This window comes from Dicentrarchus labrax, unplaced genomic scaffold, assembly GCF_905237075.1.
Source record: "Dicentrarchus labrax unplaced genomic scaffold, dlabrax2021, whole genome shotgun sequence".
Lineage (NCBI taxonomy): Eukaryota > Metazoa > Chordata > Actinopteri > Moronidae > Dicentrarchus > Dicentrarchus labrax.
The window spans coordinates 27,297,658-27,322,372 of NW_026136704.1; the positions used below are offsets into that span (position 1 = coordinate 27,297,658).

The 24,715-nt window shown below is 40.4% G+C and overlaps 1 protein-coding gene across 1 annotated transcript in view; it reads left to right on the top strand.

Moving 5' to 3' along the window:
- The window catches only part of LOC127362586 (LHFPL tetraspan subfamily member 6 protein), a 40,862-nt gene extending 18,259 nt beyond the window's left edge, over nt 1-22,603 (top strand). Inside the window, exons 3-4 of the mRNA XM_051398433.1 lie at nt 18,546-18,644; nt 21,803-22,603. Of these exons, the coding sequence (XP_051254393.1) occupies nt 18,546-18,644; nt 21,803-21,921 (218 nt within the window). The 3' untranslated portion in view covers nt 21,922-22,603. The remainder of the gene's footprint in view (nt 1-18,545; nt 18,645-21,802) is intronic.
- Nucleotides 22,604-24,715: the final 2,112 nt, after the last annotated feature.

Sequence of the window (24,715 nt, forward strand, 5' to 3'; positions counted from 1 at the left end):
TATATGGAGTTGAAAGGAGACTCAGACATGGAAGTCAGAGGGTAAAGATGGTTTTTAATCAGCCTCTTCCTCCTCTGTGCCCCAAACCTCAGCTCTTTTACCTCCAGTCTTTTCCCCTCCCTTTTCAGGGGCTTCTGAAGGTTGATGGGAAATGAGACTGGGGGAGGGTTGTGGAAGGAAAGGGGCTCTGGAGGCCGCCCGTGGAATCTTTGCATACCAGCAGAGAAAGTGGGAGGGATTTTTTACACCTCCACAGGCTTCAGACTCCCCCTCCTTCCAATGCCTCCCAGTCAGCATCATAAACTTTGCAGCAGCAGCTGGTGTCAGAGAGAAAGACGGAGAGAGAGCAGTGACGCCCTGCTATCTCACTTACCATCTTTTTTAAATAAAGGCCAGTAAGCAGAGTGGGGTGGGGTGTGGGGGGGGGGATTACACAGAAGAGCGGAAGATGTGGCACCCATCCATACAGCGAATCACCAGATGGAGCAGATCTAAATCAAGTTCTCCCTGCTATAAATACAATGGAAAACAGGCAGACACAGGGAATAACAAGCGGCAGCATATGCCGTGGTCAACCTCTGAGGGTAGAAAGGAGTGCTATTCCTCCATGCTTTGCATTTCTCCTCTGAATTCATCCATGAAGGCGCTCAGTTTAGCACACACCGCAGCATAGGAAGCCCTGGCAGCAGGACATGCCAGTCAGACCGGTGGCCCTATTTCAATGTTTTCTCTACTGAGGAAAAACAAGTTGTATTCAATGAAAATGAAGCTACGTGATAAAACGCTGCATTCACCTTTATGGTCCAGTAACTGCTCGATATTATACAAGAGACAGAGTGGCCTGATAGCTCTGTAATTAAATGTTGAACAAGGGGCTAGTTGGGTTAAAAGCTGCTGGGGTTGTTTTTTTCCCTCTGCTATTGGGTATCATAATCTGTGGATGGGTGGAGGAGGGTTTCCTTTGTTGGCCCGTAAGGATCAATTAAGCCATCAGGAGGGAAAGACAGTAATAAGATATGTAATGGAAGGTTCCTGTTCCTTGGGGAACAGTGTTAAATTCATCACCGCCTCGTGTTCACACATTTATCACTGGCACATTACAACTTGTAATCAGTCACAGATGTCAGGGGTGGTGCTGACTCTCTGTCACCACTGATGTCTCGACTCTAGTACCAGTTACTGCATAATGCATTTAATGTATGTTCCTGTAAACTGCACAGCTCAATGGGATGATCTCACGTGGACTGTTAAAATTAATTAGATAATCAATTATAATATTATGACATCAAATTTTAGTGTCTTTGATTCATAGATGGGAGGTTTTTCATCATAAAATGGGTCAAAACTCAGTTCAGTTTCCTAATAACGTGATGCCTGTGCAGAGGAAAGATACAGTGGTAACACCTTCCCATTTGAAATGAGCTTCCAGTTGAGAGAGGCACACTGAATACATGAAGTGTGATCCTGGGGTATGTGAATGTTTCATCTTCACAGTATAACACATACTCCTCACGCCTGCCAGAGTTGGCTAAATCTATTTGCAGCTTTCTCTCCAGATTTGGTTTCACACCTCCTTCCACACGTTGGTTTCGTTCTTACTTTGCCGGTGCCAAAATGGGGGGAAAAAGCTATTTATCAGAATAAACAAAAGGGCAAAAGCATTATCTGAGGTGCTTGATGTTTGTATTACTCCCAAACAATCACAATACAACCCAACTCCCAAACGCTGGGGAGCTGATGGGCAAGTTAACATGTTGTGTTGCCAAGGTGAAGTGCAACGACAGTTTCAATCCAGCGGTTCAGGACGTACTGACCAAAATACTGCTGCGCTGCGCCTTGTAATTTCTGTGTTTTGGAATGAAACACTTTGCTCGCACAGCCAACCCGCACATTTCACTCATTTTGGTCTAGCCAGAACTTAAACCAACCGTTGACAGTGCACCGCTTCCCTCATGCATCATTATGAATCCTTACTGCACCTGATTGGATGAACACGCCACTCACTTGGCTGTCATTGGTCTTTCCATTTGATTTCAAAATTAACTTCAAACTGGAAAAAAACTAAAAACACAGCAGTTATTGTTATCATTGTCAACTTTCTTTATAAATGAGCTCTGAAACTGGTCAGGAATGCTCTGTGCAGCTAAAGAATCACGCTTCATTTTATACCCAGAGCACCTAGTTAAAGTAGTTATTCACCAGGTTTTGGAGTGTACAGAGTTCTCATGTCATCATCTAAACTGCTCCCCATAGTTCAGTGATTGCTTTGCCAGCTGTCAGGCTCAGTCCATTCTCAGTGGAGGAGTTTACAAGCTGTATGCTGAAGTAAGGATGAGGACATCGGTTCAATTACTCTTTCAGGCAAACTTTTACCTCCGGAAAAACAAAAGATTTTTTAATGATGATCTCGTGGGGCACAAATATGTATACAAACTCCAATTTTCTTCATCTAGTCTTCTTATTATGTAAAGTAAAGCTGTCTTTCTTCTGTTCCGTTCATGATATATTATTTCAATAGAAAACGATATTAGGGAAGTTATCATATCACTTTAGAAGAATGAGGAGTCTAAATAGACTTTCTTATCTCAAATAAGCTAGAGGTTAGAGGCTGAGGCCGGCAGCAGATGAATGTACCACCTGTTATCCAGTGGGTCTGTATGCATTCTAGTCTGTTCTACTAATTGCTCTGCTGCCTTGCTATGCTCAGATTGTGTATGAGTATGCGTATTTTCTATATACAGTAAAAAAAAAAAACCCCTCTGTAACTGGTTCAGCCGATCCCTCAAAGACAACATGCCGAACGGAGACACTGTGAGAGTCTTGTGGAGCACTGCCTGCCTAGTTGGCCTTGCCATATGGTGTTGGTGAAGGAGCCAGCGCCTGGGGAGGATGCAGCCGTATGGTGGCAGGAAATACACAGACACAGCAGTATGGCAAAACAAGACAGAAGAGGAATGCAAGTCTCCTGCTTCAGTGCAAAAACAACTGACCCAACACGAGCACATGTACTATGACAGAGACAGATGAATGAGAGAATAAGATCGGAAAAGGTCAAAAATGACCTTCAGACTAAATTACAAGGTGGGTAGTGATTCATTTGGTCTCTCATGGCCATGCAGACTAATGTCTTTTTACACATCACTATGTATCTACTTTTTTTCTTCTCGCTTCCTGTCCCATTAAACACAGTAACAAAAGAGCTCTGATAAAAATCTTTTTTTCCTGTATCGCGCCACAAGCTTCTCATTGAATTCAGCCTTTGCCACGATCTCATCAATGACACCGCGAGTCAGGTCTGCTGCCGTTTGACATTTTAAAGGCACTTCTGTTCAGCTCTCTGTTACATACTTGGAAAAAAAAGAAACGATTGTGGAGCTTTCAGAGGATTGATGAGGGGCTAAAAGCCTGGGCAGAAACCAGCCCGAGGAATCTGTTAGCAGCAGTGAATGGGTGGGTGAGTAGGTGGGGGTGGCTCTCCTGTATTTTGTGTGACCTTTTCAGAATGACTCCGAGGATTTTGGTGCCATCTGTGCCCCCCGGGTACCACTAATCCCATTGCTGCTACACTCAGCAGTAATGGGTACCTTAAACCTTTGCAACATGCCCCTGATCTTAACCACACACACATAGACAGGAACACGCTCCTTTCTTTGTGGCTGTTTGCACTGGAATTTATCTCATATATCTCCCTTTGCATTTTTTACTTTGTCTTGCATTAGTGTCATTGTGCTCTGGGGTGATTTATAGTTAATGCTTACTCTCTACTTTCCTGTGGACATTTTGTCAAAATAAAATGAGGGGATTTGCAAGAAATAATATACTGTAAATGACTTTGCTATTCTGTAATGGTTATTGCTTCCATACCTGAACTAACACACACATGCACAAATTTAATTAACGATCAGATTTAGACTTCAAAAACATCAAATAGGTTTTTGCTCATTTAGACCTGAACTTGAATGCACTACAGATGTATTTATTGTAGCTATTGTAGCTGCTGTATCAGTTTTTCGCCATCTCAAAATGCATTTTCAGCCCGTGCAGATCCCTCTTTATTCTTTTGTATTCTCTCTTAACCCCGTCGGCTGAACTTTGAAGTACTCCCTCCTTCCTAAATGAAAGTGCGTTTCCTGGCTGTGTTTATTGACTCACTTGTGATGTCACGTTCATTCTTATGTGTCTGCCATGCCTGGGCTCTAAAAGAAAAAAGGCATCAGTTGAGGCAGAATACTCTGGTCCCTGCTGAGAGGAAGCCTATTTTAGCTTTTGGCTCCATGACAAAAACTGAACAAAAAAAAAAAAAAAAAAGGAATTCCAATCCTATATTGGACAAATGAACCAAGGATTTATGAATTAATTCTTAGATGTGAACTGATTCTTCGTAAGTACACTCATGCGCACACCTCCCCACTACCGTTAAAGTCAGCATTATTCTTGATGTTGGTGATCTATCCTTGGCATTCTCTGTCTCTGGCAACTTAATTTCCACTCTTGTTGTGACAATCCTGAGACCGCACTGTGTGTCAAAAAAGGTTTAGCAATTTGTTTTGTTTGACACTTGCTTCAGCAGCTTAGTTTCCTGTCAAGAGCGCTGCCGATGCTGGAGGTTTTCTGCCTTTCCTTTCAGGACTTCTCACCTCATTTTCTCCTGCTCTGCATTCCCCTGTGTTGAAAACCCAACTCTTATGCCCTGACTCTGTTTTCCTCTTCTCTTGGTGAGTGAGATATAGTGGATGATCAAAGTCTGTCTTCCTCATTGTGTTGGAGGAAAACAGAAAGAAGCTTCAGGATATGGCACAGATTTCTCTCTGGGATATACGCTGTGGACTGCCAGAACAGCTCTTCATATTATTCCCCTCTGTTTTGTTTTTTTAATGGTAATTAGTTTTACTGCAAACATCTTAAAAATGGTGCAGGCAAAAGATCTTTCCTCAGCCATCAAGAGACCACTTGAAGCGAAACAGAGAAGCATAAATTGTGATATTAAACCCCGGGGAAGTGTTATTTACCTCTGTTTGATCATTCTCTCATAAGCTGAAATCATTTTCAAAGATGATGACGAAGACATTTGTATACAATATGCGTGCAAATAACACGACTTTGCACTTTCAGAGTACAATTTTGCGTGAAGTTGATATGTCGAACCTTCCCATTGTTTCTCTGGAGACCAGATGCATCCAAATACCACGCGTCACCTTGAACAGTCATGGTGTGGTAAAAGTGGCAGTTTGGTTAGGTTTCTGCACCAAAACTACTTGGTTAGGTTAAGAAAAAAGATCACATTTTGGGTTAAACATTACATAACTTAAATACGTTATCTTTACACTGACTTTTGCTTTCACAGTCTGCACAGGCAGTAGAGACTAAATGGTGTGAAAAGACACTTGAAAAGCAAAAAAGGTGTCATTATAACACACAAAATGACTTCAGATTGGCGTGTTATTCCCCATTTGGTGAGGCCAGCCTGGAGAACAGCAGGATGGAAGAAACACACAAGATTGACAGTCCAGCAGGGAGCGTTAAGCCAAACTCTATTGGATCTGTGCACCGTGGCTGTATGCAATATTTTCTCCTTGCCTGTGATTTATTATTGTGAAGCTTTCATGCAGTACAGGTTTTTTGGTGTTTTTCATTAAACTGGCTGAAGTGTGTAAGTGCTTCCCTGAGGAATGATTCATCACTGGTTTGCCGGGATGCAACCATAGCTCGCCTCCCTAACGTATGAACTATTGGAGCGGTCGGAAGAGTTTTCTACCTGGTGTCCCCCCTGGTTTTTGCCGTTCATTCATCTCAACATTGATTTTAATAGTTGGGAAAGTAGGGGTGGGGGGTACAGGTTTTGAGGGATGGATGGTCTTCGGGCTACAAAGTCTGATCTCATTTATATTTTTTTATAGCTTACAAGGAGAAACACTATATTATAATGCGGCACAACAACACTCCCTCCTGGGTGATGAATTGTGGGGGATTGCCTTTGGGGACAAGTCAAAAGTCAGACTCACATTTACCTTTTTCACCGGGCACAGCGCAGATCTTTGCATGCTGGCAGCAGCACAGCTTGTGCAAATAAATATCTTAACTCTGAATCCCCCAACCGCTGTTTGCCTCTGATCATCAGATCAGTAGCAGAATAAGGACACGGTGACCTTCAGGTTTGGGGGATGGGGCTTTTTCTTTTTCTGTAGGGACTTACCCAGTAGGCTGAACTCAACCTCTCCTCCATCAAGAGTTCCCATGTTCCCAGACACCAGCGATTGTGTCTTAATGAATTCACTGAATACTAATCAGGCAGCCTAGGTCCAGGGGGTGGGGCAGGGCTTGACACAGACAAGGTCTTGTATAAATATGCAGAGGAATTTTTTCTCCTGCCGTCATCGCATTCCTTCTGATTTAGAAAACAGCAAAAATAAAGTTGAGGTTGTTGCCTTTGAGATATCTCTTTTAGTCTAGTCTGTTCTGTCACTCGTGTTGCTGTCCTGCTTCATCTGTCAGTTAATACACTTGTTTGTCTCATTACGGAGTTGTGACAATTCTGTTTTGATTTAGCTCGTGTCCTGGGGATACCCTGTGATTGTTTTGTCCTCACCGACTTCAAATCGCTCCAATTCAGTGTGCGTATATTTCGCCGCTGAGACCCTGTTTATATAAATCTTTCAGCACCACTGGCCAGAGGTTATATCCTCTAACATTAATCAAGACTCAACAGACTCCTAATCTTTTATCCGAGTCCTGTTAGCCCCACGGACAAACTCTTTATGGCTCAATCAATCAGACTGACTAGCTCTGAAATGTCCAGTGGTACATTCTCAACAGCCCATGGCAGGCTATTCAGTCACTGTGAGGGTACCATAACAGTGCTACAGTGATCAACATTCAAGGGGAAAAAAAGGAGTTTGCACATGCAATGACCTATGATCTTGGTCAATTCAATCTTAATTTGTGAGCAGGAACAAGTCCCTCTAATAGCCACAGCCACTGAGATTGATTCAATCAGGAGACCTATTGTGGACGCGCTCTTTTGACAGTGAATGGGGGCCTTTGTGGACACATGACATTACAGAGGCAAACTTTTCTGCCTCATCACTGAGAGCGCTATAATGACACAAAGTTAATTTCGCTGTGAAGTTTCACAGTTTCATCCTACAAAGTTCATCTCCAATTCATCATCAGACCCAAGTTTAATCTCTCATTTTAAGCTTCTGAAGAGAGGCGTTCATGTTCATGAATACTGATGGAACTTCATAAAGCTCTATTTGCACGGAACTAATGTAACCTGAGGTTGGGAAGTGATTTGTATAATTGAGGGAGATAGCTGATGATTTTAATCCCGATGCAAGTTTGCCATGATTATAATTTAAGTGAAATTCCAGTGCAAATTACCTGCCACGTCTTGGTGAAGTCAGAGGTCCCCAGGTAATACTTACTAATCCCATGTAAATTGAATTTGTTTGCATCTAATGGCGTCTTCTTGTTTTTGCTCTTTGTTATAAAACTGGAGACAGTAATGGGAATTGTAGAGGGGGGGTGTAAATGCTTTTAGGAGGCAATTTGGGAAGCTTAGCGTTTCTTAGTGACAAACACTTTGACTTTACACACTTTTATACAACATGGTGAATTTTAATTTCTTGTCCTATTTTTTTTCAGAAACTGAAACTGAGCTGATTGATGAATTGTATGAGGTCTTGACATACTGAGGTCTTGACATACTGTGCTATTAGTCATCTGTAAATAAGGAACTGACTGTTAGAGGAAACCACTGGTGCTAAAAGAGCATTGTTCTTACATCTTATTGCATCTGTTTTTCTTCAGATTTTTTTTCTCTCAGTAAGAGGCAGTTTTTTTTCTTCAGATTTTTTTTCTCTCAGTAAGAGGCAGTTTTGCAAGGACTTGGGGAGCTATTGATTTTCATTCGCCCTTGCTCCCATTCTATAATCTGTGGATTCATGCCATCCACTGACTCTTATGACATGAATGCCTGCAGCTTGATTGAAGCCATATGTTTGTGGGTGGCAGTAGTGTAATAGAGGTCTTAAGTTTGTATTATCTGAAGTATAGTAAAAAAAGAAAACTTGGCCGGGACAACATACTGTCTTAAAAGTCCTCATCTTATTAGAAACACATCACGCTGAGTAACTGCTGCATTGTTCATCTAGCATTACATCACGGTTTACACATTTTCCTAAATGGACACAGGAGTAAATAATGAAAAGCCATGGATTTATTTCAGATAATTAAGGGTGTTTTCTGTATTCTCTATAATTACCCATATAAACTGTTTCATTTTCAGCCCACCTGCTAGTGCTTAACCCTTTGGGTTTTAATTCGTCTGGGTTCACACTCTTCCAGCTGTTTTCTTTTTCTTTTCATTAAATGTTTTTGATTTAGTTTGCCTCAGGGCTTAACTGAGAAAATACAAACTGTTTATCAGGAAGAAGATTTAATGTATGTGCCTGTCAAAGCAAAAACCAAGTCATCACATTGAGCCAGTTCTCTGACCGAGACACAAAAATAATCGGCGGTTTGGGGAAAGCCCTCAAGCGATCGCCATATTTGATCATTTGATTTTACGACAACAGACAATTTCACCACCAGAGTAAAATAAACAAGTGTCACTGTCATGTCTCTTTTCCACACAATCAGCATTAAGAAACAGTTTGAAACAGAAGTAGTTTGTTCTAGATCTTATTTTATTACCCGTGGGTAACTCCCAAAGAGCATTGTAAAGAAGACAAGAATTCACCAGGACAGTGCAGTTTCATCCCTAACATTTGTCTTAACGCAATAGCATCTGCTTCAATTTACCTCAGTACTATCTCCTACCCTGTCGGATGACGGCATGGCAACATAAAAGAGGAAGATAATGGTAAATCTTCATATGAAATGGAATTGGTAGCCTTTTCTTGACATCTGTTTGGTTTCAATCTGTGGAATCATCAGGGCAGAAATAGCTTTTCATCCTTGAGCGGACAGGATAAACCAGATATTATATGATTATGTAGGATCACAATACCAATTCAATATCATACAAAATGTCAAGCGCACACAGTCCTGCTCAACCTGATCTCTGCCTCTCCATTGTATTGCCCTATTGTATTGCTCACAGATTACTCGACATGTTACATAATGTGTTCTCATTTCAGCTATTCTCCTCTTTCTCAAGCGCTCTCAAATGTCACGATAACAGCATGTGATGAAAGAGGAGCCACTTGAGCATCATCACATAACCCTTATCTGTCTACTGTACAAAAATAAGAAAAAAAAACCCTTTAAAAAGGTAACTTACAACTTCAACATAAAAAAAACCCCCACTGCAAATGGACTAGAAAGAAAAGAATGACAATTCTTAAACAAAAATAATATAATTTGTTCATTAGTGATCTTCACAGGTGCTATGGACTTTTTCACCTTTGAACACAGCGTTTGTGTTAAGTGAAGCTAACTGACTGCTGGTGCAGAAATGATTTTATCTAACCTCTGATAACACATTTCCCAAAATGTCAAACTATTCCTTTAAGAAAATCCTGAGTATCACAGTGGTTTGGGTGTATCTAACAGTTTAATCTTAAAACTTGAATGAAATGCCATTTTCTCAATGTAAAAACATATCTTCTTCTAAAAACGGTCAAATCTAATGCTTGGTTTCATTCTTTGTTTTTAAAATATGTGTTGTAATGTAAGTTATATTCTGGTGTTATTACAACCCTTATAGTGCTTTAGAATGAGCCTCTTGTCCCACTGCAATGTCCACTCTTACTGAATGGTTTTCCCAGTACACACACAATGAAATAGAAGCAAAAGTTACCTGTTAGTTTAGGGAATATTTTAATTTTGGGAGTTGGGTAAGGCTGCTTTGACTCCATCCCAAGTCACTAAGCTAATAAGCTAGCCTGGTCTGTGTCCCAGAAGACAGCGGGAATGCAGTGGACCGGCACTTTAAACACATGCTATGGAGTACTTTGTACACTTGGCAGTGGGAGTCAGTTTTTCCTCGATCCCTGAAGCGTTGCATTGTCTTTTGAAAGGAGACTCTTTGTGTTTGCAGTATGGAGCTGCTCACATGATGAGCCCCAGCACTGTCAGAGAGGCATTTTGATGTCTGGCAGTCTCTGCATGGAGGATACTAAAACATTTATTGCATATTTGGATGCTATTAACATGAATATTAAAGAGTAGATACGGTGTCTTTGATTTCCCCTCTCCCCAGAAGGCCTTGCGTTAGCATGTTTACTCCTTATTGTAAAGGGTAATTAAGGCACAGACGCATTGCTGTAGGTATATGCTGATTTATGGACACGTGGCCTACTGTCATGCCTTTCTGTCAGGCTCTGTCAGTGAGAGGAGGGTGCTGCTCAACACATCAGACATGACCCAGTTAGGGAGCTACACTTGTAGGATTCTATAAAGTGGATCCTACCCCGAGGAGGATTTCCATACCCTTTTGCTTTGTTGTTCCCCTCACACCTTTTTTTCTTCACTCGACTCTCTGATGTATGGAGCAGCCATCACTTTTCAAATTGAAATTCCAGACTAGCATGCTGATATACGTTTGTGTAACCATTTGTAGAAGATGCTCATATTCCTCCTTTGCATGTTTTTCCACTTTGATTTTTTTAAATTACTGAAATTTCAGTTCAATTAAGCTGGAAAGCTGTTGCCCAGAATCTAGTGTGAGTTGGCTTTGACTCTATCTGTGTCATGTGCAAGTAAAGTAGCTTATCATCACCACCCTGCCACCAAGCTTCACAATGATAATAAGTCATTAAACATTGCAAGATATTGCGAAAACTAATCTTCCCTTTGACTTTGGTGGAGAGAAAAAAAACAATGCTGTAAATTAACACCAGTGCAGCATGGTAGCAGTCAGGTGATCTTCCCATGGCAGGTTTTCTCTTGTACTAACATACCCAAACTCATTGTTTCCACACACAAGCGGGACTACATTTCAAGAAAAGGGTAAGATTGTGCAACATTTTGGAAAAGCTAGAGGAGGAATTTCTCTCGGATGCTGCTGAATTCTTTCCCTTGTTTTTTTTTTCTTTTTTCGCCATGCCTCTTACTTGACTTCTCCTCTTAACTGAAAGGAGGGGGAAGAATGTCCAATTTGCAATATGAGATCAGAGGAGACATGGTTGAGGTCACAGGGAGGCGTGGGTTTTTAGCTGGAAAGAGTGAGAAATACAGAAAATATCTGCGCCCTAGTGTGAAAAGCTCATTGTCCCCACACACCCAGAAGATGTTCTCTTTTGAAAGTTATTTGCTGCGTATTTAGCACACCCCAGTTTCATTTTTATGCACTGTGTTGTGCTCCTGAGCTGTAGACGTTGTGCTGTTTTTTTCTGCTTCATACATAGCCGCTGCCTAATGAACCAGAAGTTCATTTGCTCTTGTAATTGGTTTGTTTATTAATTACCGGTTGTAGTCGGAACCTATGTGACAAATGAATGGTGTGATTAGATAAGACCAGCTTTTGACAGAGTGCCTTTGGCAAAAGCACTGAAACAGATCAATATAACACAAGCTGCTTTCCGCCCAGAGACAGTGATGGTAACTGATGGGTGGACATGGAAAGAAATGAGACTCTGTTAGAGGAGAGTTGTACAAGCCAACAAATAAGCACATACTGTCGCTTTGGGCTTATTTTTGGCCTGATCAGGAATCAAAACTGACAATGTAACTTGTAAAGTAAAGTAGTCTCAAGTACTTGTTAAGTCCATTGCATTTCCATTGTGTTCTACAAATGGGGATGGTGGTCCAAAACAGGATCCAGCACATTTCATTGCAACGTGTGCTCTGCTGCACAAGCCTCTGGTAGAGCTTTTCACGTTTACTTGAACAGTCAACAGCACTCACAGCACTGCCTGAAAGCACCAGGGTGGCTGTTGTTTAAAACAGTAGTTCACTTCAGTTTATTATTTCTTATTATGCCAGCGGGCAAATGATATACAGCAGGGGAAAAAAAGAGCAAAGAGCAAAGAGCAAAGAAGCAATACATCACTAGTTCCCAACCTGGTGTTCCCATCTTCCACACCAAAGCTTTACAGGGGCGAGGCCTTGATTTAAAGGGGTGTAAGAAAACTTTTTTAAAAAAGGCGTACATCTTAGCATTTCATTCATTTTCTGTGGGGAAACAAAATTGTTGTTTTTAAAGTTTAGATTATAATAGTTCACGTTAACTAACACATGAAACATGAAAACAACAGTCTGTCTGCAGGGTGACAGGAAAATATAACCATGCAGACCTCACATGAACACGGTCTAACAATGAGGCTTCTTAAGTCATTTGATGGCTGATGGGATAAAGGGGTGTTTGTAAATGTTTGACCTTTTCTTCGGCCAGTGGTAGCAAATACCAGAGGGAAGAGGGAGAAATTTGTCATGGAGAAGATGGTCACACTCTGAATGAATAGTCAGAGTTTGATGTAGAGCTTGTTTGTCACAGAGCTCTGTTCTCACTGGCCTGGTCAGGAAATACATTTTAGTTGTGTTTGATATTCAAGTTGTAAAGCCAACAAAACATGGAGAAACATAAAATAGACTCAACAGAAGGCTGTAGGCTGAAAGGTCTTCTGTGTTGCTTCAGCCATCACACAGTAGTAGATATAGCGTATATCACGAAATATTACACACAGTAGGGAGAAAACCAGAAAAACATCTTCATCATGAACTCACCTATTGTCCAACTGTAGGATTCAAACATAATCTTTGGTAAGTGCTGTGCAGAGAAACAGTTTAGCAAAGTAATTAAAAATGTAAGATAAAGATAATTTAGGACTTTGCTACTTTCCAAGCTTGATGTAGCTTCATAAACGAGTTGAAAAACCAATTGGCTAAATAAAAGCTTGAATGCCAGCCATTGGCAAGCGGCAAGCATTTGCTTCACATGGCATCATCACCTATTACATATAGTTCACATACTCTCTTTAAATCCCTCCTTTCTCTGCATCCCCCTCATCCTCCATCTCTCACAGCTCCAGAAACATTTCAGCTGAACCTCCAGATCCCCGTCTCACTCACTTAAGAACGCAGGCTTTGTCGGCAAAAAATGCTCACATAGGAGCGACTGTGGCGTCACAAGAAAAGCTGGCATGCAAGCTGTGCATGTGGATAGTGTCTTGTGTTTTAAGTGAAGGAAAAACATGCCTCAACATGCAGGGTTGGGTCTGTTGACAGATTAGTCACATGGGCTGTTTAGGCTAAAGTGACACTGTGGAGACTCAGAACCTGTTGCTTTCTCGGATTAATACTCAGAAAAGCCACACATAAGCATGTTAATCATCATTAATTACATTACAGAATGTATTTATTGAGCTATTGCATGTGAGGAACCATATAATGTGACATTTTATTAAATTGAGCCCAGATTGTGCACACATTTTATCAACTACCATGTGAGTAAATTCATAACATTGCAAAAAAATGTCTGACGATTTCAGTCCTTGTTGATTTGGCGACACCCAAGGTTGCCAAATTACGCATTCAGTGCGGAAATGGCATAATCAAATAAAAAGTACTACATAGAGAGATAATTACAGAATGTAACACTGAATGGCTACTGCTGCAGAATGAGAAGAATAAAACACTGTGTTTGATTCTGTGAAAATCTTAACCACCCTGCCTTGTTCTGTCTTTTCTTATATTCACACGTTTCTAGAATACTGCTTAAACAGAAGCACTGAACATAACAATTTTCAAGCTGTCTTTTCAGCTGTCTTAATAAAAGTAAGAGTTTAAACAGAAAAAGAGCAAAGGACATGTAAAGGTGGATATTATTTTGACACTGCACAGGTCTGCCTTCCCAGGTGTGGTTGCTCGTACATTTTCCCTCCTTCTTTCGGATGATTCTCCAAGCCCAAAAGGGAATGTCTTACATTAAGCCGGCCCATTCAGGCACATCCCCACTCCAATTCCCTGGCCACCAAAATTCTCTCCAGCTTAGCCGCAGCCTTTTCTCCCTGTCCTCTTTGGCCTTTTGAATGATAACCTTGAATGGTATTGTCTCGGGGCATGAAGGAGGGTAAAGAAATTCCTTGGTTCCTGACAGAGAGCAAGAAGGCTTGACAAAAGGCATCAGCACTCCCTAAATCAGAGAATGTGGAGGATATGAAAAGGGGGCTGTTTTTCATTCAGGTAAAAAGCGTTGACAGAAAAAGGATAGGGAACAATGGAGCAGCTCTGATGGAATAAAGCACTTCTCTGTGTGCTTTTTAAAGCACCGAAATGCGATTTTAAAAGTGAGCTCAACTACGATGATGAAATCTGAGGCAAGGATATACAGAAGAAAGTTGACTACATTAGAACAGATTTTATGGATTGAACACTGATATGTGCGGCTGATTGTATTTGGTTGAGTCCATTTAACTGAACTCCTTTCCAGTTCATAGAATAGCCTTTCAGAGAAGCCATTAGACCCCGAGATAGTTATTTGGATAACGATTGCATGGAGATCAATTGAAACTCGATCTGTGAATAAGTTGTCCAGCCTCTTGGATTGGAGAGCACTCTCTCTGACCCTCTCCTCTTCCTCTTCCACCTCCTCCGCCAAATCAGGCATCAGCTGGCTACCATAGCAACTGAAACAAGACTCCAAAATGGGTTGAGGTTTTACAAACAGTGGTTGCATGCAAAAAGCAGTGAAGTAAACAAACAAACCTCCCAGGCTTGTGTTGATGGAGGAGCACTTGAACCTCTCCTGATCTCCCAGAAAGCTGAAGGCGTCTTTTAAGTTTGACCTCAGGGAATGGTTGATGCTGCTAAAGGGAAACTAGTTATTTTGATTCTTAACAGTCTCTGTTGAAGGCACACGGTGTCTGTGTACGCTGGTGATGGCAGATTTCTCACATTTATGATCTTTTCTGTCCGTCTGTTCTACACTGTTGTATAGTTGCCTTGTAGCTGCAGTAACAGCCTTCTGGTGACTTTCACCGCTATCCTCATGGCGGCTTAGTGGAGTTCTGCAATGATTTCATCATGAGGCAGCCATCTGCTCACAGAAAAATCCCCTTGTTGAAGTCGATCATGTTGTCTGAGAGAAGGGAGAGCCTTTCTGTGGTTTGGGGAAAGAAATTACATTCACAGAATACTTTTGTTGGAGCCAAATGGTGTTTCATTTTGGTGCTATGGTGCTGTGGTGGTGGCCCTCACCATTACATAATAATGTGTAATATAATAATAATATAATGCACCTCTGCACCTCGGTCGGTGTGTTTGAATGGCACAATAGTTCTTTCTTTACATTATAAAGATAATCCATTAACAGAAAGCCTGTACTTCAAGTCAAACTTCATCACATCCTCTGGACTTCACGCCCACTGCAACCCCCCGCCACGAACAGTCATCTGCTTCAGGTTAGCATTTGTGCCGGAAAAGAACAAACTCAAGCCAGTTGGATAGCTTTGCCGCTAAACTTATGGATCGTTGTCACCAATTTGGCACTACAACCATATCAGTTAGATTTGAAGATTTTTTATTTTGTGGCACAATGGACACGAACATTTCAAAAGTCTAAATGCATCACCTTGTTTGCATCCAGTGAAATGCTTTTTATTTCTAGTTCTCTATTTTCTGCTACAGCAAACCAGTTTTTCCCAAGGGGATCATTAAGTTTTATCTTATGAAGTCTAGCATGTGGTTTGGTGCTTGTAGCGTATCCACTAGCTCAGTGGTTTCTCAAGCTGGAGGTCAGGACGCCATATTTAGGTCAAAAAAACACATTACATAATACAAAGTGTCTTCATATGCGGTCTTTGATGGGAGGTCACAAGAAGTAATTGTCTCAGTTTGAGAGGTCACGAGACAAAAAGGTTGAGAAACAGTGCTAAATGACACAAATCCCCAAATGTCTGTTTGTGCAGATCGGGGCACATCGGTGACAGCTTAGGAAATAAGAAGGACAGGAAGTATCGGTCCACAGCAGCAGGCATGGAGAATCAGAGCCTGAGGTTGTTGCCTCTCACAAATCCATGCTTCTATCGAGCAGCTTGCCTCATAAACATATGTGAAAGAACATTTTTTATTCTTTGTAATCTTTCTCCCACATCCCAGTCACCAGCCTCCCTACCTCTAGTTCTCAATAACCCACATAGTGAGTGTGGAGGATGGGATTTGATGGAATTAACTATAGTGGGAAAAAATAAATAAATCAAATAAATAAAAGCCAAGAGAAGAAGGTTGTGCCACATATGCTTCAGAATTGAATTACACCTTAGTGATGTGTTTATATTTCTGTTCATCTGCTCCCACTGTGATTTGTGTTTTGGGGTATCTGTCTTAATAGTGTCATGGTAACATGTGAGTGCCCACATTGATTTCACCCACTGCAGTGTTGCAGGCTGAGTGAGTTTATCCCCAAAAACAACAGAAAGCCCTGACAGTTCACCCAGAAAACTTTGATTTTTTTGTGATTACACAATGGAACTGAGCTCTTGTCTCGTGTTGTGGCAATCATTTTCCGTCTGTCTGTAGTCTTTTCTTTTTTTTTTTGTTCATTCCATGCCATCATCATCATCTGACCTGATGTGGAAACTATGCACTGAAATCTTTCTTTCCCCCTTCTTCTCTCTGAGGTGCCTGCCACAGAGCAGCAGCTCTTTATGGTTTTGATCATTTTAACAAATGTGTTAATCAAGGAATGACTGAGAATCCCCATAAATCTGGATTTTTTTCAAATGTAAATATTACCATTTGCAGGGTAGAATAACAATGTGTTTGGGAGACAAAGCTACATTTTGCCCTGTGTAAAAAAAAAAATGTCCTCCCTTGTGCTGCAAGGAAATTCAATTTGATTACATGCTGCTGTATCGCTCTGCATTACACAACACTTGAAAGAGAATTTTTGATTTTGTTAAATATTAATCATGAATACATTATCATGCTCACATGCTTTACGGTCTTTACTGTTACAAATTTTAATCAAAACACTTCTGATAACATTATATAACTGGCAATATTTTAATGACTGTATACGTGTTCGCTTGTTCCTAAATTCATTTTTGTACCTTGTAGAATAGTGGGTTTTTATGTTCATCAGAGGTCCACAGTGGCTGCTTGTACAGGGACTAGCTCCCACGTTGCTTTTGCTGTACTGTTCAGCTAAAGGTAGGAATTTTAGGTCTGAAGCAGAAATTCGTCTGAAGTTCTCTTAAGGGTGTGAAGAAGAAACGGCTGAGTTGTTACGTATGACAATCCCCGGATCCCTTCTGATCCTGAGCTGTAATGACAGACTTGGTTAGAGCCATTTTATATTCCTTCATTCTCATCAACATGCCAGAGTTTCACTCAATTGATTTTCTACCACAGGTGCCATAATCAACCAAGTCTATTTTCTCCCATAACCGAGCCGATGACTTTCACCGTCCCTGGGAAGACACAGATGTCTTTTTCACTTTTCTTACTCCACCTCTGATTGTTAGCCGGTTTGTCCAGCCCATCCGCATTAGCATGTGGATTAATTCCTGCTTGTTATCTGGCCTAGATGTAGTAAGACAGTCCTGGATGGCAGCGGTAATCAGGTTGGAAGGCAGAGCTTTCTTGCCTTCTCTTCCCCTGCTGCCATCCTCTCATCCAAAAAACTGATAGCAGGGCAGACACATCGGAGGGGATTAAGCTAATGTGATGGCAGAGCCACCTACCAGGGACCCCCACAGGGTAATTTCAAGAGACAGGCCTTGGCATCCGGGGAATAACTTGTCAAGACCTGGTTGCAGGCTAATATTGAGGATATTAATCCTTAATGTAATGGCCTTGACTAGATTTAACTCTTGTCTCTGTGTGCAGCTTTAAGCACAGTCATAAGTCTCTTTAATCACTGACATAAAGCAGTCCCTCAAGGATTTTCCAGACTTTTACAGTAATTATTACGTACCAAAAAATGCTTGTTTTTTTCCGCTGTTGCCTCTGTGAGAAATTGCCAAGCTATTTGCATATGTTTCGTTGTTCATTTGCAGCGGTTTTATGAGCTGCTGGCAGAGGAGAGCTTTGTTTTGTTGCAGTGAAAACGTGATGAAGTGTTAAAATCACAATCCGTGTCATTTTTACAAAGGGATGTGAGGCTTGTTGAGAGGTAAAACTGCTGGAACAGGTCAGAGCTGCCTCCTCGTCCGTATCTGCTGGAAACGGTTGATAAGGTGAAAAAAAAAAAACACTCTCAATTGGAAAGCAGCAGCTCATTGTTTTTAATTAGAACATAAACCAAAGAATGAGAGGGAATCTGAGCAAAAACCTGAGTTTAAATTCACGCCTTGCAAGATATTTGAATGCAACAAATAAAAAAAACAACACACCGCTTTGCATTTTTCTTCCTCATTAATGGAAAGATGTTTAAATTATGAAAACCCACAGAGGCAAGGTCTCACAAAAACAATGCAGACCTTCCTCGAGGAACTGAGCGAACACTTTGATGGTGAGAGTTTGTCCTTACTGCAGTTCCCCCACCTCACAAACAGTGTCTTGTCAGCCTGCAGCCATGTTTTGTGATATTTTTTGACCCCCAGTGATCAGTTCAAGTTGTTCCTTCATCCCTGACGAACTCTTCTTTCTCTTATTCTCAGGTCTGCTCATAGGATCTGGCTGTGCACTTTATCCATTAGGATGGGACAGTGAGGAAGTACAACAGACCTGCAACAACAGCTCAAACCAGTTTCAACTAGGTAAGATGTCTACCAGGCAGATGCAGTATGCACACACACCAACAGCACGCACCCGGAGGCTAAATTACACACTAATGCTTCAACCTTGACCGTATAAATGCGTCTTGTGTTCGCTGAATGTTCTGGTCCCAGAACAGATGAATCTATAAAAAAGTTAGAAACTAAGAACAGACTTTTATATCTGGCCCTTGACATTCTGCCTTTTTTTAGAAACCAGGCAGACACAACCCTCTGTTAATGTCATATTCCAAAGAGACAAGATCTCTTGGTATTTAAAATGTATGATAAAAAGTCAACAGAATCTCCAGTAGCTGTCGATTTCTGTAGTGTTTTATAGCTATAAATATGTGCTGAGAATAAGCAGGAACCCGATATGTGCTCTGTATTCAGCTGGCATTCTCAGGACTATCTCACAGCCAGTAATATGCTACTGTATCAGACTCCAGGCAGGTGGAAGAGCTATTCATACTGCAGCTGCTCCTTTATTTGATGCTAATCAAATAGCATTTTATTTTTTTACTTAATGTACAGGGAGAAATTTGTGATTGTAATATTTTAATTAAATGTCAAAGGTAAATTTCCGATAAAGCTGTTGAGCCCATAACTCATGTGATCAAGTGATACCGGTTACACTTAGATTTGCTCTCTCTTTCAATTTACATCAATGCCAGAGTTTCTGCCACTTTTAATTTTGGGGAAGGAGGTTATTTTGTCTACCTGTTTCCTCACACATCAAGCTATGCAGAGCTTTATGTGTTAACTGAAGTGGATTGCTATAATATCTATTAACTGCTAAGCGAAAAGATGTGGCTTGTTACAGAACATCAAGTTAAGTCCCACTGGTGTCTCCTGTAGGGTCCAATTTTCATTACATCTCATAATACAAAGGTACTGTATGAAATGGACAACATACTGCCCTCTTTACTTCTTCTTACCAGCAGTGCTGGGTCTAAAAAATGAGAAAAAATATTCCAAGGGTTGTGGTAAGGAAAAGGTAATGGAGGTCATTGAAATCTACCTGGTTCATCCTCAAATTTCTTGTCAGTCTGATGGATTATGAGATACGTTGTGGTCAAAGTTGACATTTTGACCTGAGGATGGCACAAGCAGAAGATACGGTTGTCAGTGAATGTCGTTGCAATCTGCCCATTTGATCTTGGTATTTTTTTAAATTTCGACCTGTTGGTGGTGCTGTGAGAAAGGTCCACCAAAAAAAAAATTGGATTCACTCACTGCAGACAGTGAATACCCACAGCCAATTTCCTGCCAAGGGATTTTTTTTGCCATGAATCAGTGAGGTGTTAACTCACTGGAACAACTCCACAATGAATAGAGATGTATATATATATATGTATATATATATATATATATATCTATATATATATATATATATATATATATATATTGCTCTGGACAGATGGATGAACAAAGTCACTGAGCCACCAATCAACATCACCGTCCTTCAAAACCATCCCCATCAAGACAAAAAAAAAACTGTGTAAATCTATAGACATTAAAAAACAAAAAGATTTGTTTGTTTTGTTATTCATACAGATTTCTGCTGCCACTATGGTGGGAGATGGATGTGACTGTTCCAGCAGCATTTAAATCTAAACCATGTCCGTATAATTCAGACAGATATAACTCCAACTGATTTAAATTCCTAGACACATCATCTTAATTACAGAAATTTCAGTCCATGTCATCAGAAGTAATTATGTTGGATAAGTTTTGATTTTGTGATTTCCTCTTTGAAAGCACAGTACGTATAAATTATTGTTAACAAGTGTGTTTGCATCAGTGTGCCGGTCGCTGCCTCTGGCATATTAAATCTGCTTGCTGAAGATGACGGCACCATAGTTATTTCAGTTTCACCTCATTCTCGGCAGCGCCCTCGACAAGACTGTGATGTTCTCCCTTGAGAACAGTGGATTTCACACAAATGATGTGTTCGCCACAACGAGTACTTTGAATCTCTCCTTCATAGACTCATTCATTAATCATGAAGAGAGAAGTCAGTACTTTAGTAATTCAAAGATAACTTTGAATGTAGCTGCAGTTCACATTAATTGCATGTATGTTGAAGATGAAAAAGTTGTGTGCAAAATCCAAGTGATTGCTTTTACTTGACATGTTTTTCAAAAGGATATAGTCACGCACCGTGTTAATAGATAAACTATAGCAAAATTGTAAGAAGAGGAGAGGCTAATTTCCATTAAGTGTGACACAGAAAGGACTATGATTTGTTAATGAGTCGCTTCCTCCTCCTCCCACCAGGCTGGTAATTAGGTTACTGTATTCAATCAGATATTCCCCTAAAATGTGATGCTTATAATGAGATTAATTAGTCTTAATGGTCATTGTAACATTTTCCAGATTTAGAGTTAGATATAGGTCATATTCTTGTTTGATAATCCAAATAATGTCCTCTGAGGATTATAGAAGATGCAGCTAAAGAAAACACTTAATGTTTTAATTTGTATTTGCTTTTGGGTCTTGGCTCAGTTTCAGTAGTTTTCGTCACTGGTGTGCTTTCCAAAAGTCTGTACTGTGAGAGTGCTGTTGTCACATACCAGACTGTCTGTTTGCAAATGAAGTTAAACTATGTTCAGTGCGTTTGTTTCAACAATGCTAACTCTTTTTCACAAGAGGAAGGCAAATGTCGTGGCTTAAGCAAAAATGTAAAGCAGTTCGCAACATTTTCTGCTCTAAATACTAACATGTTAGTGTTGGCTCTAAGGCAAGAATATAGTCTTCTTAGGATACAGTGCACACAGTTGTGTATTTCAAATGACCATATGTATTCTAAATGAACTGCAGCTGACATAACAGTTATATTATCAGTAGGCTCCCCTTCACAATATTGACTACATTCCATTCATACAGCACATTCAGCACACATACAACTAGAAGAACAATGTTATTTTATGGCCAGAAACATTGCTCTTAGCACACTAGTTTCCAAATTAAATTGATTATTTAATTCTGCAAACATACCCTTAAAATCATGGAATCAAGTGGGAACGTTCTTATGATCACAACTGAAGGTAGAGGAGAGAGAATATTTTATATACTCCTGCAGTTGATGGAGTAAACAGTTTTTTAACTTAGAAAATAAAGAAAAGATATCATCCTGAATCCTCTGTTTTCCTTTGCAGGTTCCTGCCAGATCGGCTGGGCGTATTACTGCACAGGGGCAGGGGCGGCGGCCGCCATGCTACTGTGCACCTGGCTGTCCTGTTTCGCAGGCAAGAGGCAGAAGCAGTACCCGTACTGAAGAGAGCGTCAGAGAGACAGGGACAGGCAGACGGAGACCTCAGGTGGTACAACGAAAGGGAGGGGACTCTGACTCTGTGGACTCACACCAGTACAGCACATCAGGCACCAAAGACACCAAGTCATTATGGTGCACTGCACATCACGGGACACTACTCATCTGACAACTGCAGGGACTGTTTCATTATGCAGCACACACATGGCTTTGAAAACTGGTTCTTCTCTTAAAAGCTGTTCTTAAATGAAAAATGTATGGACCAATCCTATTTGTAAAATTGTTACATAACTATTTCTTTAACAAAAAGAGTATTCTCTTCTTTTTTTTGTCTTTCTCCTCATTGATGTTTATGTGATAGTGCGCCCTGTGATGAAGAGAAAAGTAATATTGCTTCATTGTTATGTGAAGTGTTTCTGTCTCCTCTTCATGTCTCATCCTTGCCTTAAACACAAACTGAAATGCAATAATCCCTATACGTAAAGCAATCCAACACTGGCTGCCTGCTTCCACAACTCACTTTTCAGATTCCCAAAATCTAAAGCATAGTTTATTTAACACATTCATAAGGTATACGTTGTGTATGATAATGTATTTTATCATATTAGCACATGTTTTGTATTCACTCTTCAAATTATTCTTTGTCATTATTTTTTGTTTTTGTAAATAAATGTTTATTGAAATTCTGGATTTAACGTGTTATTTCAGTGAAAGAATAATACGCCCTGAGGTAAACTGAACAGGCCTCCACTGGCATTCCTAAAAAGCCTTTCCCATGACCTCTTGATCTTGGTAGTCCTCACTACATGTGGGAGTCCTTTTTTTGCCCAATCGATAAAGAGGATAAGGACGGGCAGTGCTGTGAATTTAACTTTTCCCTCTTATTGATGAGTTAAATCCCATGACCTCTAGTCAGATTATTTGCCGTTTGATCAGGTTGCTCAACTTCAAAGCCTCTGAGTCTTCCAGACAAAGCCTGAGATGCAATCATACCCTGGGACATAGCATCCATCAGCTTAATGTCAAGGGGTATCTCAAAGTTCCTCAACCTGCCTTCATAGTGTGAATAACAATAATGGTAACCTTTTCATAGCAATTACCACAGCCGTATGTGTGTCATCAGAGGCGTGAGCTGCACCTAGATTTTCACTTACTATTTTTAGTCATTTGTTCCTCTCCATTTTTCCTCCTTTGATTAACAAACAACACTTCAGAGATTCGTCCAAACCCAAGTGTACAAAGTCAGCTCATTTACAATGCAGCTGTTCTCCATGCATTTGGCCCTCATTAGCATGCCCATTTTCTCACAATGCTCGGCAACCCCCAGATAATGGTAACCCCCCCCCATCCTCACATGAGAAATCTTTCTCTCAGTACTTGCTCTGTTTAATATGTTAGCATGGCCCCTCTGCATTCTGCTCTCTCTCTCTGATCTGCTGTGCTGATTGATATCACCAGCGATTGTTACAGAGTGTCAACCAGATGCCTCATCAGCAAAGGCTGACACATTGGGGTCAAGTTGGAGCGTTCCCTCCTTTATATCAGTACTCTTACCTCAGACTGACAGGGTGTACCATGCAATCTGAGGTCTTGTTACTCGTGGGCGGCTGATTGTCTTAAAACATGTAAAATGTGTGGTAACTGGGAAGTGCAGCTGCTTTCATCAGCTGCTGAATAAAAGGGATATTACAACTGTTGTAACTGATGGGAATTTGAGCTGACTGGGGCTGCTGTTCACTGTGAGCACTTTTAGGTATGATTTTTTTATACTGTAAGAACCACACAATGATTCATACTAATCTCCATTGTTTTGGGCTAGAGGCTGAAATCTCTGACGGATATGTTAAAACCTGTAAAAAATAAAGCCAGAACTATGTTCATGGTTCAATACCACCAAACATACCAAGAATTATTTTTGTAATTTGGATAAACTGACCTCCTAAAACACCTTTCAAACCTATCGGGGTTGAACATTTGATACAAAAAAATCACTTTAAAGGTCCAGTGTGTAACATTTCGGAAAATCTATTGGCAGAAATTGAATATAATATCCATAGGTATGTTTTCATTGGTGTATAATCACCTGAAAATAAGAATTGTGTTTTCGTTTCTTACCTACCTTAACTTTGTTACTGCCATTTTTCTACAATAGCCCAAAATGGACAAACCAAAGGCTGGCTCTAGATAGGGTTTCACTGCCACCATAGTTCCTCCTTCACATTCTGCATATGGTATTCTGTAAATGACTGTGTTGCCTTTAACTTTAGTAGTATTCACTTATATTATCATTGTGTTTTCTGTAAAATCTGAAACTTCACCGCCAGATGCCACTGAATCCTTTACACTGGTACTTTATTCAGTGGAGCCCATGAAGAAACAAATGCAAAAAAAAAAAAAAAGCCAAAACTTGAAATACCTCCAACGTCAAAATAACAAAATGTATATTTGACAATGACAAGGGTGACCTTTTTTCATTCATAGCCATAACATTTATGATTTGGGAAGACCAGCAGGATTATAAGAGGGATAAGCTCGTAGTATAATGTGATTAGTGACAATCAGAAAAGTATAGCCCACATTAAAACGTTCTTTTTTATTTCCTAATTAATTTTCTTTATCCTGGAAGGGAAATAGCATGAGAGGAAGAAATCACAAAATCACAGAAAACACAGTCATACCACTAAGTGAATGCTACTGAAGTCACAGGCAACACAATGTTATGACGGCAGTTTAAAACACCTCAACTGTGCAGTGTGTTTAATATTGTTGGAGTGGGGATTATTTGAGTGAGAAAGCAGTG